General features: G+C 30.3%; 1 protein-coding gene across 1 annotated transcript; it reads right to left on the reverse strand.

Moving 5' to 3' along the window:
- Positions 1-1,784: 1,784 nt before the first annotated feature.
- Positions 1,785-11,321, reverse strand: LOC145313515 (uncharacterized). Its single transcript, XM_080152951.1, has 9 exons — positions 11,214-11,321; positions 9,386-9,473; positions 9,049-9,158; positions 7,258-7,325; positions 5,252-5,317; positions 4,957-5,066; positions 4,518-4,621; positions 3,726-4,391; positions 1,785-3,395 (listed from the first exon to the last, which is right to left on the reverse strand). Exons 1-9 carry the CDS (start codon positions 11,286-11,288, stop codon positions 2,862-2,864), a joined length of 1,821 nt encoding a protein of 606 aa, XP_080009077.1. The 5' UTR covers positions 11,289-11,321; the 3' UTR covers positions 1,785-2,861.
- Between the last annotated feature and the right edge of the window lie 2,812 nt (positions 11,322-14,133).

Below are 14,133 nucleotides of genomic sequence, written 5' to 3' on the forward strand. Positions count from 1 at the left end.
CAAATTGTAATCTACAGAAGAGGTAATTTTGTGTATCCTCATTGGGGATGTACATCAATTTATATGCCATTGTCTCATCCCTTAAGGTCTCTTCATTTTACTCTGTAAAATTGTTACTTGTATTTAACTTATTTATTAATCATGCTTTCATAGACACTACCTGAAAAGCTTTTAAATTTTTGAATTTTTCCTCAAAAAATGGTTTTTCCGTGATTAATAATCACATAATTGAATTAAGGCATATACAGTAAGATATATAAGTTTTCCGGAATTTTAAAGTTAGGGGGAGATTTAAAATCTGCATCAAATTTTGAGGATTTTTTTTATAAAATTCGTTTTTTCTATAATTCTTTATCTAAAAGCGGAAATGCAATTTAAGTTAATTAATTTTGGCATCTGTGATTGATGGATTTAAAAAATCTGCGCTCTGATTGGATGGCGTACATCATTCAACCAATTAGAGCGCAGGTAGTTTAAAATCCACCTATCCTATTGGTCAAAATTAATTAACTTAAAATGCATTTCCGCTTTTAGATAAAGAATTATACAAAAAACGAATTTTATAAAAAATCCTTAAAATTTGATGCAGATTTCAAATCTCCCCCTAACATTAAAATTCCGGAAAACTTATATATCTTAATATACAGGTCAAAGGAACTATTTTAATACTGATTCCTTGGAATGAAATGTACTTGTTAATGCACAAATATATAACTTTGCAATGTGAAGTAGGTGCAAAGCATAGTTATTATTAATGTATTATAGCCTGGATTTACCAATGAATAGGTAAATACATATTTTTTTCGGCTGCTTTCCAAGATTCTAAAATAAAAGGTTGTAATATGTATGAATATTTCTCTGAATAATTGTTGATTTCTTGTCTGCTGTAAGGACTGGGCTTCAGAAATTTCTTGCGAAGATTGCATTGACCAATCTATATTTAATTTAGTTTGTCCGTCTGTCTATTTTGTTAAATATCTTGATCTAATAGTTTTTAATTATCAGCGGAAGTTTTAACATTTCATACACAAAAAAAGTATAATTTTTACTCCCGTTAAAATTTTTTGTGGAGGGTGGGGGGGGGGGTTGGTAAATGGGTAAAATGCAATGCTTTAACGTCCCTGCCTGACTACAATCTCATTTATTTATTCCTTTATTTCTGATTTTATTACAAGGAGTTAAGGTATCGTATTACCATTTTAATCTTATGAATATGCTAATTAATCAAGGATCTTAATCAGGAATGCTGGGATATTCTTTTCCTCAATTAAATTCTTAGATTTATGGTAGCTTAAAAAAAACACTGTACACTTTATATCCAGTCCCTGTAGGAGGCTCAACCTGCTGGGCCAAATTACTACGTAAGACTAATCCTAATTAAACTAATAATTATGATCTTTTAATTACCTTCAATATTTCATAAATTCAAGGGAGGGAGGGGACTAGTCCTCAAAGTTTTAAATTAACGTTTTCTTGGTCGTTGGCTTACCATCTCTGCGGACTTTTTATTGAATTTTGATTGTTTTTATTTCATTAAGTTGAGTGTATCAATCTATTGGCCCTTGTCTTATCCATTTAGATCCCTTATAAAACCTTTTTCTGTTATCATTGTTTAAGAAAAAAAACAAAAAAAGACAAAAAAAAAATTATTTTACTATAATTAATATTATTTAGTCCTAAGCCCTTATTATTAGTTACTTTTAGGGATATCTTTGGAAGATAATTTGTCAAAAAATATATTATGAACCTTATTACAATAAGTAAACTAAGTAAAGTAAGCTACATATACTAAAAACATTTATTTTCTATACACAAATACAAATTATCACAAAATTAACAAAAATAAAAAATTATGACTTAAGAAATGTTACAAAATGAAAACCAATTCAAGATTTAAAAATATTAGTTGCATTATTGATTTGATTTGATTATTTTGAAAGGTAACTATCTGAAAATAATTTACTAGCCTAGTTTAGAAAAGAAATAAGTACATTTTATCACATCTAAGTTTAAACATACGTATTATAATATTTTATGTACAAAAAGGACAACACACTAACAAAACTGAGAAAAAAGTTAATACAATATTTCTAGAAAATATTTTAATTCCTTAATTTACAAGTGAGCTTTCTATAACCTACATTTCTTTTTAATTGGTTTTTTAAGGTCTACATGGGGACAAGGGCGTCCAAGCTTTTTCATTGGGGGGGGGGCGAAGGTAAAAATTCAAAATCTATTTGAGAGAGGGGGGGGGGGTTAATCTTTATATCATATAAACACCTTTCCGGGATATAATTAATTCTTATGATTTTTATTTTAATATTCGTGGCAGTAAAAAAGGCTAGGAGTCTTTAGGAGGCTGACTTGCAAAATAAGTAATTCTACCAAATTGTTTTGAGAAGAATAAATAGGAAATGCCCAAAATTAAATTAAAAAACCAGGCACTTATGGTTTCTTGCCTACCAAGATAAAAAAAAACGATGGTCTAAACCAAAAACATTTTAGTACAAAAAAACATTAGATATTTGAAAAGTAAAAAACTATCTCTATACATTAAGATCTTCAGTTTTAGTCTTCAGAAATTTTTAAGCATTGGACGTTTCTTTTGGAAGCCTTTTAGATTCTTTCAATATTTACAAATAATTCATTTTTACAGTAGTTGAAGTAAAAAGTAGGAACTTTCATTTTGTTTTAGAACATATCCAAGAATTTTTATGCTTTCAATTTTTCCACTGGCCAAAAATCACATTTTATATCAAGTATCAAGTGATAATTTTTGCAAGCAGAAAAGTTGGTGGCAAAAAAGATGTGGAGCTAAATTCTACCATGAACATAATAAGACAAGAGTTTTGTCATGTTATTTAAACTACAAAAAATAATGCAGGTAATATCAATAAAACCACCATGTTTATCCGCACCGTTGCCACGGACGCCGACAATGACTCAGCAACATCCGGACTACTGCGCTTTTGCGTGTCCGGATCCGGTGTCGGCTGGCCGCCGGATATGACTAGAGGCGTCCGACCTTCGTTGTTGTGATACAACGCGTTTGTGTCGGCTGTGTAGTGACTGTCCTTGGCATCAAAATCATAATCACTAATCTCAACATGGATATCAACACCTAGAGTGCCTGTCTCAGAATTAGTGTCATCAAAAGGAGTCACATTTCTGACCTCTTTATCAGCGGGACTAGCAGCTATAGTAGTTGTAGTTTGAGTAGTTTCAATTGTATGAGTGTCTGTAACTGGTATAATAGAGGATTTATCCTTGTCACTTTGGAAAAAGTCACTGTCAAATAGTTCCTCATTATTATTGTTAATGTCAATAGCTTTAAAGCTACTTTGTGTTGGAAGATTTACTTCGTTGTCGTCTAATTCGTCAGAATAAACCTCTTCCTAAATAAAATATGTTGTTTGAAATAAACTTTTCTTTTAACTGGCGCCATATATGAAATGATCTGTTGATAACTTATTCTGTTATATACTACTAGCGGCTACGCCCCAAGAGGCCTCTATGAGGTGGGGGGTGGCAGAAAGTCGACCCCTCCCCCAATTTTAAATTTTAGGCTGGGTATTTTTTTCTAGTAGCTATTTCTCTAAGGACAACCATATAGGTTCAGCGAGATCCTTTGATAAGACAGACAGACAGATACACACACACACAGACATCCTGTTAATTTTATATAAGGACATAATATGTAAAAAAAAGTTTTAAAATCTTCTTACCTCTTGAATAATACCCTGTGTGGTTGCTATGGCATCCAAATCAATATCAACATAGTCATTGGCTTCTACTGAATATACTGTATCAGCAAGATCATTAACAATGTTAGATTCATGATTTTCTTTCATTGGTGACATTGTTGTTAAATCATCATGTAATTGTTCATCATTGTACATTACAATGTTATTATTAGCACCAATTTTACGAGGATTTATAATATCAAGGATTGTTGTGGTAGTTTCTGAGTTTAGAGTGTAAATAGAATCTTGGGGCACTGTTGAAGTTTTTGGTATGTCTGCTGCTGCAATGGTGGAAGTTTCTGTTGTCATTGATGATGTTGTTGTTGCAATTTTTGCTGTTTCTGTTGCTACTCTTGAAGTAGTTGTTGCTAATGGTGCTGATGGTGTTTTTGTTTCTAATGATGGTAATGTAGTTTGTTGTGTTGAACTTATTGGTGCTTCTGATTCTAAAGTTGACATTTCTGTTGTTGAAAATATGGCAGTGGATTGTTGCAATGTTGTTGAAGCGGTTTCTATGGCTTTACTTGTAGCAGGTGTAGTTGTACTTGCAGTAGTTGATGTATTTGTACTTGTTGTTGCTGATTCAGAGTTTTTACAATTTTTCAGTGAATCTTCTGTAATACCATCAATTTGAAAGCTCATGAACATCTATAAACAAACATTTTTATATTTTTTAAGTTGTGAAAAATAAGACATTAATTTTATCCTTATATAAAAGTAAAAGCGTATCTCACTTTAAGTAGGTAATGGTATTCAAATAGGTTTAAAAACTACCTCAATCATTTGTTGTTTGCTCATCTGGACCATTTGCAGCTGTTCTCCAGGATAAAAGCAGGTCGTCAACAGCTGACCACAATCAGCTGTCATATTGCTCAGTGCTGTAAAATAATAAGATTAAAACAGCGGATCTTCATAATTTAAAGAGTTTCCTAACTGATGACTAGAAACAGCTGTCATGTTGCTTAAAGCTAGCACCAAATATCAAAAGAATAACAGTTTTCTGTGCAGCTTTATTGCTAATAAATATTTCCATTTGAGACGAATTACATTTGATTGCAAGCTTTTGGTATGGAAAAAGTAAGACTACTAATTGGCCAAAAAATTGCCCTGAATGTAATGTAGATCCTAACGACATACCATAAGCAATATTTTTAAAGATATTTAGTTTACATGCGGTATCAGCTTGCTTGATACATGATGGCTTAAAGTTTACCTTGGCACATACTGTAAATAAGTTGATCAGCTGGAAATTGATCATCATGGAGGTTGGAGCTGACCATTGTTGCATAGTTATACATACAATCACTATACGAGGTTTGGACACTGAAATATAGACATTGATCAATTCTGTTTTAGTAATAATCATTTTTACTTACAAAAATATTGGACGATATTTTCTACTGGAAAGGGTATTGACGTACAAGAAATACATTGATACCCCCTTTAAACCTTTCAAGCCATTTAACCTCTCTCAAAAAAGCTTGAACGTTCTTGGAAAATTATTTTACCTGGATTTAGTTGATTGTTTACAAAGCTCTTCTGTTTCAATCTCATTAGCAGACGTTGCTTCACTTCTAAACAAAAAAGAAAGGATAGTTTTATTTAAATTAATTTTAACTTTTTATTTGTATTTATTGCCGGGCAATTGGTCATTATAAGATCTTTAAATCTGCAAATATTTGTCGGAAAATTTTTTTAGTGCTGTTAATTTAAATCTGGAGGAATCTTATTTGATGTGAAAAAGTAACGTCAACACATCTTTGAACAAAGGCGAAAAAAATTTATTGCGTTTTTTAAAAATTCAAAAATGAGGACAAATAAGAAAGAAAGGCCAACAGAAACACTATTTTGTCTAGTTTTAATTATTTTACAATAAATTTCATGAAAGTAATATATATTACATATAAAATTATACAATAACGGGGTCAGAAAAATTAGGCAGAAATTTATAGGGTGGTGAAAGAGAAATTTAATAATGTGCCTAACCCAATCCTAATCTAGTGATTCTAGAGTTATGCTTTTAACTGGCATGACATTTACTTTCTAGCATAATAATCATGTTATATTGTACTGTTAAAGGGGTGATAGGATGACTATGGGAATAACTATCACAGGAGGGGGGGATCACATTTCATTGATAAGTTATTGTTTTGTTAACACTATTAAATGGGATTAGGTATGCTTAAATCATGATCATAGGGTTGTGACGGGACTAAACATTATTGGTTAGAGAATGAGGGAACAATGGGCTGTTCATTACACTAGTCTCCAAAGTTTTATAATAAAGTTTTCTTTTTTGTTGGCTTAACAACTTTGGTAACTTTAGTGAACTTAAATTGGTTGATTCATTAATTTGAGTGTTCATCACTAATTTTAATGTGCAGAAGGGGTTGTTTTGTGTATCATCCTTGGAGATGTAGATTAGTTTTTCAGCCACTATCTTATCCCTTAAAATAAATAAACTAATTTTAAGGAAAGATTTGTACCAGCCATGAATAAATTTAAAGCCACATTAACTTTTTAATAGATTTCAGATAAAAATATCTTGCCTATTTCCACCTCCCCCTTTTTTCTCACAAGAAAACTTAATAACTTCAGTTTCAAAATAATTTAACAAAAAATGGCCAATCTTGTGAAATTTTTAGCAATTATAGAAATTAATACTTGAAATATAGTTTAGTATGTTTCAAGTACCTCTATAACCTATATTAAATAAACATTTGACATCCTATTACAGTTACAGAGTAATGGTATACCAATACATATTTATTTATTTTCATGATTTTACTTATACATATTAACAAATATACTTTGTTTACTAAGTATTATATCAAATATATTTGTAGTTTATACATACATAAATATAATTTAACGAACTTAAGACAAATATTCAAATATATATTTTCTCCTGCGCCCCTAGCCACTAAATCTTACCCATAACATTCTCTATTACAAAAAAAATGGGAACGAAATTTCTTGCTTTTTAGAAGTGAACTAAGACCGAAACATGACTAATCTAAAGCTTCCCCAAAGTTTGAAGATCTAAGATATCCTAGTTCTTACTTAATGCACACATATGTACATCCAATTACTTCAATATATCCTAATGATTTTTTGTCAATATAGTTTTATCGCCATAACTCTATTAGCATATAAATAAAGGGGGATGAATGGGGGAGTTATTTATTACAAGCAAAACAATACATATCATAATCATGATAGATAGATAGATAGATAGATAGATAGATAGATATATAGATAGATAGATAGATAGATAGATAGATAGATAGATAGATAGATAGATAGATAGATAGATAGATAGATAGATAGATAGATAGATAGATAGATAGATAGATAGATAGATAGATAGATAGATAGATAGATAGATAGATAGATAGATAGATAGATAGATAGATAGATAGATAGATAGACAGATAGATAGATAGATAGATAGATAGATAGATAGATAGACAGATAGATAGATAGATAGATATATAGACATAAAGTTAGGTACCTGAATGGATCAATGTAAGGACAGTTAGGTGAAGATAAGCTCTCATCAGAATATCTACCAAGGAATTGCTGAAATACAAAATTAAAATTTTTATAGGTAGGCTTCTAACATTTTAATGTTTTATTTTTAAATAAATAAATAATAATTTTGCCTGATATTTAAACAATTTTTTATACTGAAAACCTATATCTATCATGAAACAAACTTTTATAAAAAGATTCCAATTTTAAGTTGATAGAATCACAGTACCAAAACTCAGCTGATCAGCTAACTTGTAAAATTTAACCTAATACTTAATTTTTATTTTTTCTACTTACAAAGCAAGTTTTGAATTTGAAAGAAAAAAGATTGTTTTAAACTTAACCTTGACCAAAGAAAACTTTAAAAAGAAATTTTGACACTTGAACTAGTCTTGTAAAAGTATTTTTAAGGTTATTTCGAAATTTTTATTTAACAGCTAGTCAACTAAATTGGAATTAATCTTTTTATTTTACTATCCACGGAAGGCTGTCTATGTATAATACTATAAAACTAGTATTCATTTTATGATTTTTATTTTACTATTCGTGGAAAATTTAATACATTTAAATTAATACATGACCCTTAAGGCTTAAAGTATGGCTCAGAACCGGTTCTAATCCAGCGGATATTAATCGGTTTCGAAGTCATACTGGAAAAATACTAAACCTCGTGGCAACCCTTTTTTAAAGTCAATTTTTGTTCCACAAAAAAAGTTTACTTAAAGGTAATATGTCTTTGTGAAAAACGTGTAAAAAATTAGTGAAATATGTAGAAAATTTTTACTAAAATGTGGAAGATTAATTATTATATAGTTTACACTATGGACATGGGAAAAAATGTGTGTAAAATTTTGGTGAGTAAAAATAGTCATTGATTTCAATAACACGATATTTGTTTGAACTCAATATTGCCCAACCCCTCCCTCCCCATTTCCTATTATTGGTGAAGAGATAGGTTTCTTGTAACATTATCTAGTCATTGAGAATCTCACATAAAATTTTACACTTTTTTTTAAGTAACAAATTAAGTTAAAAGGAAATCACTAAAAAATAGTGATGTCATGTTTTTATATTTTACTGCATAAATCTTACTCATCTGTATATGTATTTTCTTTAAAATTGTAATTTTTATTAAAATTTTGTTTATTTACATTTTTCTCAAATAGAAAATATTGAATCATTTTGATAACAGTGATGAAATCTAAAATAAATCTTAATTATGATTAATGAGGGTGGGAAGTTTTAGTTTGTCAATTTTTTAGATAAATTACAATTTTCCATAGTGGATCAAGGGAAGTAAAACGTGATGTTTCTAAGTTGACATACAATTTCAATGGAGTTAAACGACTATATGTATTTATAATAACGAACATTAAACAAGATAAAAAAAGTTTAATAATATACAGCTGGTTGCTTTAATCAACAAATTTTGACGTATGCATGGAAAGATTGGTAAAAAATCTGTATATGCAGCTATGCCCTGATTTTAAAAAAACTGTATTGAAAACGTTTTGTTAAAGTCAAATTTTTGATACTTTGTCAAATATATATTACTAAACCACCGATAGCTCACCCCTTTGTTTTCGAATAGAAAAATATCTTAGCCCCTGCGGAAGAAACTAGCCTTGTGGGGCCTTATGCCTACAGAGCTCTTCTAACCTTTACTTAACCTACGCTAAATAAATAAGCATAAGAAATGGCTTTTTAAAAGTTTGTTTGTTGTTCATATACAATAACCTCCAAACTGCCAAACTATGAAATGAAATGTTACCTTGACATAAATAGCCTTCCTCTCAATGACTTCATATTGGTTGGCCGCACAGAAATACCACATACTGTTGCACGTCTCTATAATATTCTCCACCAGCTGACATTTTGTACCTCCCTGAGTTATAGTTGAACTTATTTTTTTCTGGCGCTTCGCGCTGCTTTGTAAAATTTATAAATTCATAAGAATTACATATTTTCTTTTATTTAAACACAACCTGATACTCATATTGACATATAAAAGAGTTGATTTAGGTTATTTTCCATAATTTGAAATTTGTGCGCCACATATTGATAAAATGGTCCTTATTCTTTGTTTTAGTCACAGTTATTAAGTCAACTTCCCTGTGTTCTATGAGCATTAATTTCTTTTCTTTGGCAAATAGCAAATTTTTCTTGTCGGGATTTTATCTCGTCATAATTGCAATCCTAAAACACAAAAAACGTAATTTTGTATCAAATTTACAACGGCCATCAGCAGCCTTGTAAAGCATCAGCTGCCAATTTTTTTAGATGGTCGTGGCAATTAATTACTCAACATTATATACATCTGCAGCCAAGTTTCACCTTGTTTAGAAACGAATCCGCATATTAAGCCACAGCCGCAAATCATTCAAAATTAACCAGCTTTAGGAACTTTGTCAACAAGAAGCAAATGCATATCCATATGTTTTTTTATTTCAAGAAAGTTTTTCTTAACAATTTAATTAATTTAAAACATACTATTTGTCGCATTTGTAGATTTGTTTCAAAGTAACAGCATTGGTCTGAGTTTTTTACTTTGCCTCTAAATTCTAGGTAAAAATTTATCGGGGATGAGTGGAGGGTGGTTTTTATTTCGTGGCAATTTTGAATAAAGAGGTCGACAAGCCATGCACGTAAATAGTTAAAAAACCTGACCTAGACCAATAAATTTCCTTACAATTATACTAATCGGTCTTGATGTTCCTGAAATCTTAATTGACATATATACATAGGCATGTATACAGCTCCTTTTGATAAATTTAATGCATTTATGCATCCTTTTAGACCTTGTCATTATGCATTCTTCTTTAGAATTGTTCTAAATAAACTAAACTGGGACATTGTCCTATAAATCCAGCAGAGCAATTTCCTTAGAATTGCATCTGTATTCTACATACATATATACATAAGAAGCGAAGCTTTTCTATTATTAGGGTCGGTCCTTCCGTACGTCTGTAACGGATGGCTCTTGTCGTTAATTTAGGAATTGTCCTATCGATTTCAAACTTGACGTGGTGATTCCTGTAGTTGTTAGATTTAGAAAGCGTAACAACTCTATAACCGTTACCACAATGTCTGTACATCCATTTACAACATGTAGATTTTTATCTTTTTTAACGTCAAAGTGTAAATGTTCGTTTGGCCAACCGTTTTATCATCCTTGTGTTTATATATGTCTATTGAGATTAATTTGAGAGACAAATAGTTGAAGCCTGCTTAATGCTAATGCTTCTGTGTTGCAAAATTGTTTTGTCAATACTGCTAAAATATATTTAGAATATTCGGGTATAGTCATTTTCGTGACAACGCCTCTTTAGGTACGTTTCCTCGTTTTTCACAGAAGATTATCTCCTATTTCTAGGGGGGGGGGGGGCTATAACCCTGCAGGACCAATTGCCTAATCCTGCGGGGCAATCACCTAGCCTTACATAATCTAACCTAAAATAACCTATCAAAAGCTACTGTAAAAATACGAGGAAACGCCCCTTAAGATGTGTTGTTACAAAATGGACTATACCAAATTATTCTTCTTAAAAATGGTGAATAAGTTTAATCCAGAGTGATTGATTGAAATTTACGAACAAAACCTGACCATATATAAAGTAGTTTTGATTCAAATAATATTTTTGGCTGTATTACATGATAGGCCATGCAAGGTTTTTTCTGCTCCTCTAGACAAGACATGTCATTACTTATTATTCATCATGTGTTATATTTTTACTAAAATCATTAAAAAAAATTCTAGATAAAAATGGGAAAAGTGCTAAATTTAGCGGGTAAATTCTCCGAGTTTAGAGAATCCATAGCCCTCAAAAATTTCTTTTTTTGGTAGGTTTTTAAGCTTTTATTTTTGGATGTTGCAGCGCGTCTGTTCATAACTAAATGTTTTCGTCTGTGCGTCTGGCTGAGCATGATATATGTTACCTCTGCATTGACTATGGAGTTAGTCCACACTAGCACTGGCATAAAAATGAGCCACATATTTAAATTCCTTTTCATCTTTCCCTCATTCGCCACATTTTAAGGTCTGTAATTAATCAAAATTTTAAAATTTTAACTTCCAATGATTTACTATAATCCGGCTTTTCTGTTTATTGGTATAACGCAGACCTGTTCAGCTTTAAGCATGAAAGAATTATCTGATTGTTTTAAAACTTGATGAAAGAATTTATAATTTTTACAAAATGAAGTTGAGGGAGGGGGATTGGATTTTTTTCTCTTATGGTAGAGTCGCAACCTACTAAAATATGGCCTAAATCCTTCCCTAGACCCTAACTATACTGCCCTAAAAATTATAGAAACTTTAGGTGCAAACACAAACAAATATACCAACTAACTAAAAGCATAACTGAGAGTAAGACTTAAAAAATGCATTACCAGACACAAAAATATAATAAATTTTGCTCCTTTGTTATTGGATTATAGGAATGTAGCTCTATAAATCTAATTATATTAATGTTCATTTATTAGTAAGCAAAGCAATCTTAATTATTACGGGACAGGGATAATGCAACCCAAGAAAAAAGATTTCCCTCCAACATTTTTGAAAAGTAAAAGACCTCCTTATAAATGTTTTTTCTTATTAGGTTAGCTACTCTATAAATATTATATTTATGTAAAAAATGGTTATTTTATATGTTCTAAAAGCTTTGCCATTCAGTGACTAATTGTCATCCTATTTACTAAATATGTCATAAGATTTTTATTTTACTATATTACATGTTCAGCGTTTCTTTTCACTTCAAAATAGCTCTTTTTTCTTGGCTACTAATAATTCAATTTTAGAACTATATAAAGCCCAAACATTAACTAACTAATCACTTTGGCAACAGAAAGTTGGAGGCAAAAGTTTTTTCTCCATATGCTTATCCATGTTTTTGACCTTGAAGTCATATTACTATACAAAAAATATGATGATTTAGTAATCAGTACATTATGATTTAATTAAAGTGATAGTATCGTGTTAGTAAGTTCAAGAAGTTAATGAAGTCAGCAAAAACATTACTACAATGACAGAATCAAAGCATTATTTTTAAAAGCGAAGCTTTTCTATAATTAGGGTTGGTCCGTACGTACGGACCACAAAACTTTTTGGGTTATTTTATGCATGTTAGAATTGTCCTAATAATTTGCATGGTGATTCCTGTAATAGTTAGGTACGATAAAAGTAAAGAAACTCTTTAATCGTTACCAGAATGTCCGTACGTCCATTTTATATAAACATGTTTATTTTTAATCGTTTTGACAACAAATTTTTGCGTGATATAATTACTGATCTGATTTTTGGAATACTAATTCCTAAGACAACAAAGTACAATGCTATAAGCAAAGCATCTCTATAATAAAGTACTAAAAATGTAAGTATGTCATAAATATAAACATGTATTTTAACCCGTTTTAAAACAAATTTACATACAATTTAGTTTTATACATTTTTATTCTGATTATTTAGTTCTGGCACTCTACAAGTGTTAATGTTCGTTTCAGAGCTTCGCTTGTACGGATGTTGTCATCCTTGTTTATGCAACATAAAAAAATATTCGTTTTTCAAAAATAGTTCATAACCGTATAAGCATTAATATATCTTCGCTTCTTATGGATATATTCATCACTGTTAATAGTTTTTTTTTGTAAAAATTACAAATTAACTAAAAATTATTCATGACTAAAGAATGGGAGGGAGTGGACAATACAGATTAAATTTATTTACAACCCTCTTTCCTCTTCAAATCTGCCAGCTATCAAAGGCATATTTGTGTAAATAAAACTTTAAGGGGAGATCCTTCATCGTCTAACGTCCTATCCCTTAATACTCGAGTGCTTTTGTAACAAATTGAACTTAAAACCAATACAAGCATTTTTTTATGAAAAGTTTTGATAAACTAGGGGTGAAAAAATGCTTTCTATTTGTATTATGGTTTTGTTGATTGAATTGATAAAATTTTTCCAATAGTCATGTTAACAGGAATAAAGGGGTTTGGAAAAAAATATTTGAATATAATAGTTATTTTAAAGTTTTGGTATGTCCTATTATATAAAGTAGTTGGTTTTTTCGTCATTATAGCTTAAGATTTCGAGATCTACTAAACTGAATGAGTTCTTCTATCTTAGAAAGCTTCGGGATGGTTTTAGGCTATTTTTCTGTCTCTCCCTAACCTTTGAATAAGGAACCCTAATGTCATAAAAGCAGCCGTGAAAAGTGAATAATTTTTGTAAGGTATTTTATCCCTAACAAATATGTGTTAACATAAAGAATTAAAGCTTGTTAGCATAATTTATATATAAACACCCATACAAAAATACAGGGATAATAAAATAAATAATTTATACATAGAAGAAAAGTAAAAAGCTTTAGTAATTATTAGGGTTGGGCCGGATACTTTTTTGGCCGGATACCGGATATCCGGCTGATTTCAAATACCGGATATCCGGCCAAATTACCATATATTAAAGTAGCAAAATAATTTTTTTTCAGAAATCTTATATAAATTTACATAAAGATAAACATAAAGATAAAAAATGTTCTTCTAGCTTCAACAATAAGAAAGGATATTGAAAATGGCCGGATATCCGGCCACACCGGATATCCGGCCCAACCCTAGTAATTATATATATGTTACATTTACCCCCTCGCCCTCCCAAAAGCTGTGATAATAATTGGTTGTTAAATTTTCCAGCAATTTTAAAGGTAAAAAAAATAGGCTATGAACCTTGGACCAGTATTTTTGTAAATTACATGTATTACATAATACATATTTATTCAAAGTGCACGTAAATATTATTTTTATTTATTTTAGCCTGATCCAAGTTTAAGATGTGTATATTGATATAGTCTTTCAAAGGT

This window comes from Acartia tonsa, chromosome 3 (genome assembly GCF_053477335.1).
Source record: "Acartia tonsa isolate MP-2025a chromosome 3, ASM5347733v1, whole genome shotgun sequence".
Lineage (NCBI taxonomy): Eukaryota > Metazoa > Arthropoda > Copepoda > Calanoida > Acartiidae > Acartia > Acartia tonsa.

What these genes read in the sequence shown, in the direction of transcription:
- LOC145313515 (XM_080152951.1), bottom strand. Translation starts at nt 11,288, where the DNA reads ATGAAAAGGAATTTAAATATGTGGCTCATTTTTATGCCAGTGCTAGTG. An exon ending in CCTTACATTGATCCATTCAG is followed by an intron (nt 5,318 to 7,257) that starts GTACCTAACTTT and finishes TTTTTTGTTTAG; the next exon opens with AAGTGAAGCAACGTCTGCTA. An exon ending in CACAGGGTATTATTCAAGAG is followed by an intron (nt 3,396 to 3,725) that starts GTAAGAAGATTT and finishes TATTTTATTTAG; the next exon opens with GAAGAGGTTTATTCTGACGA.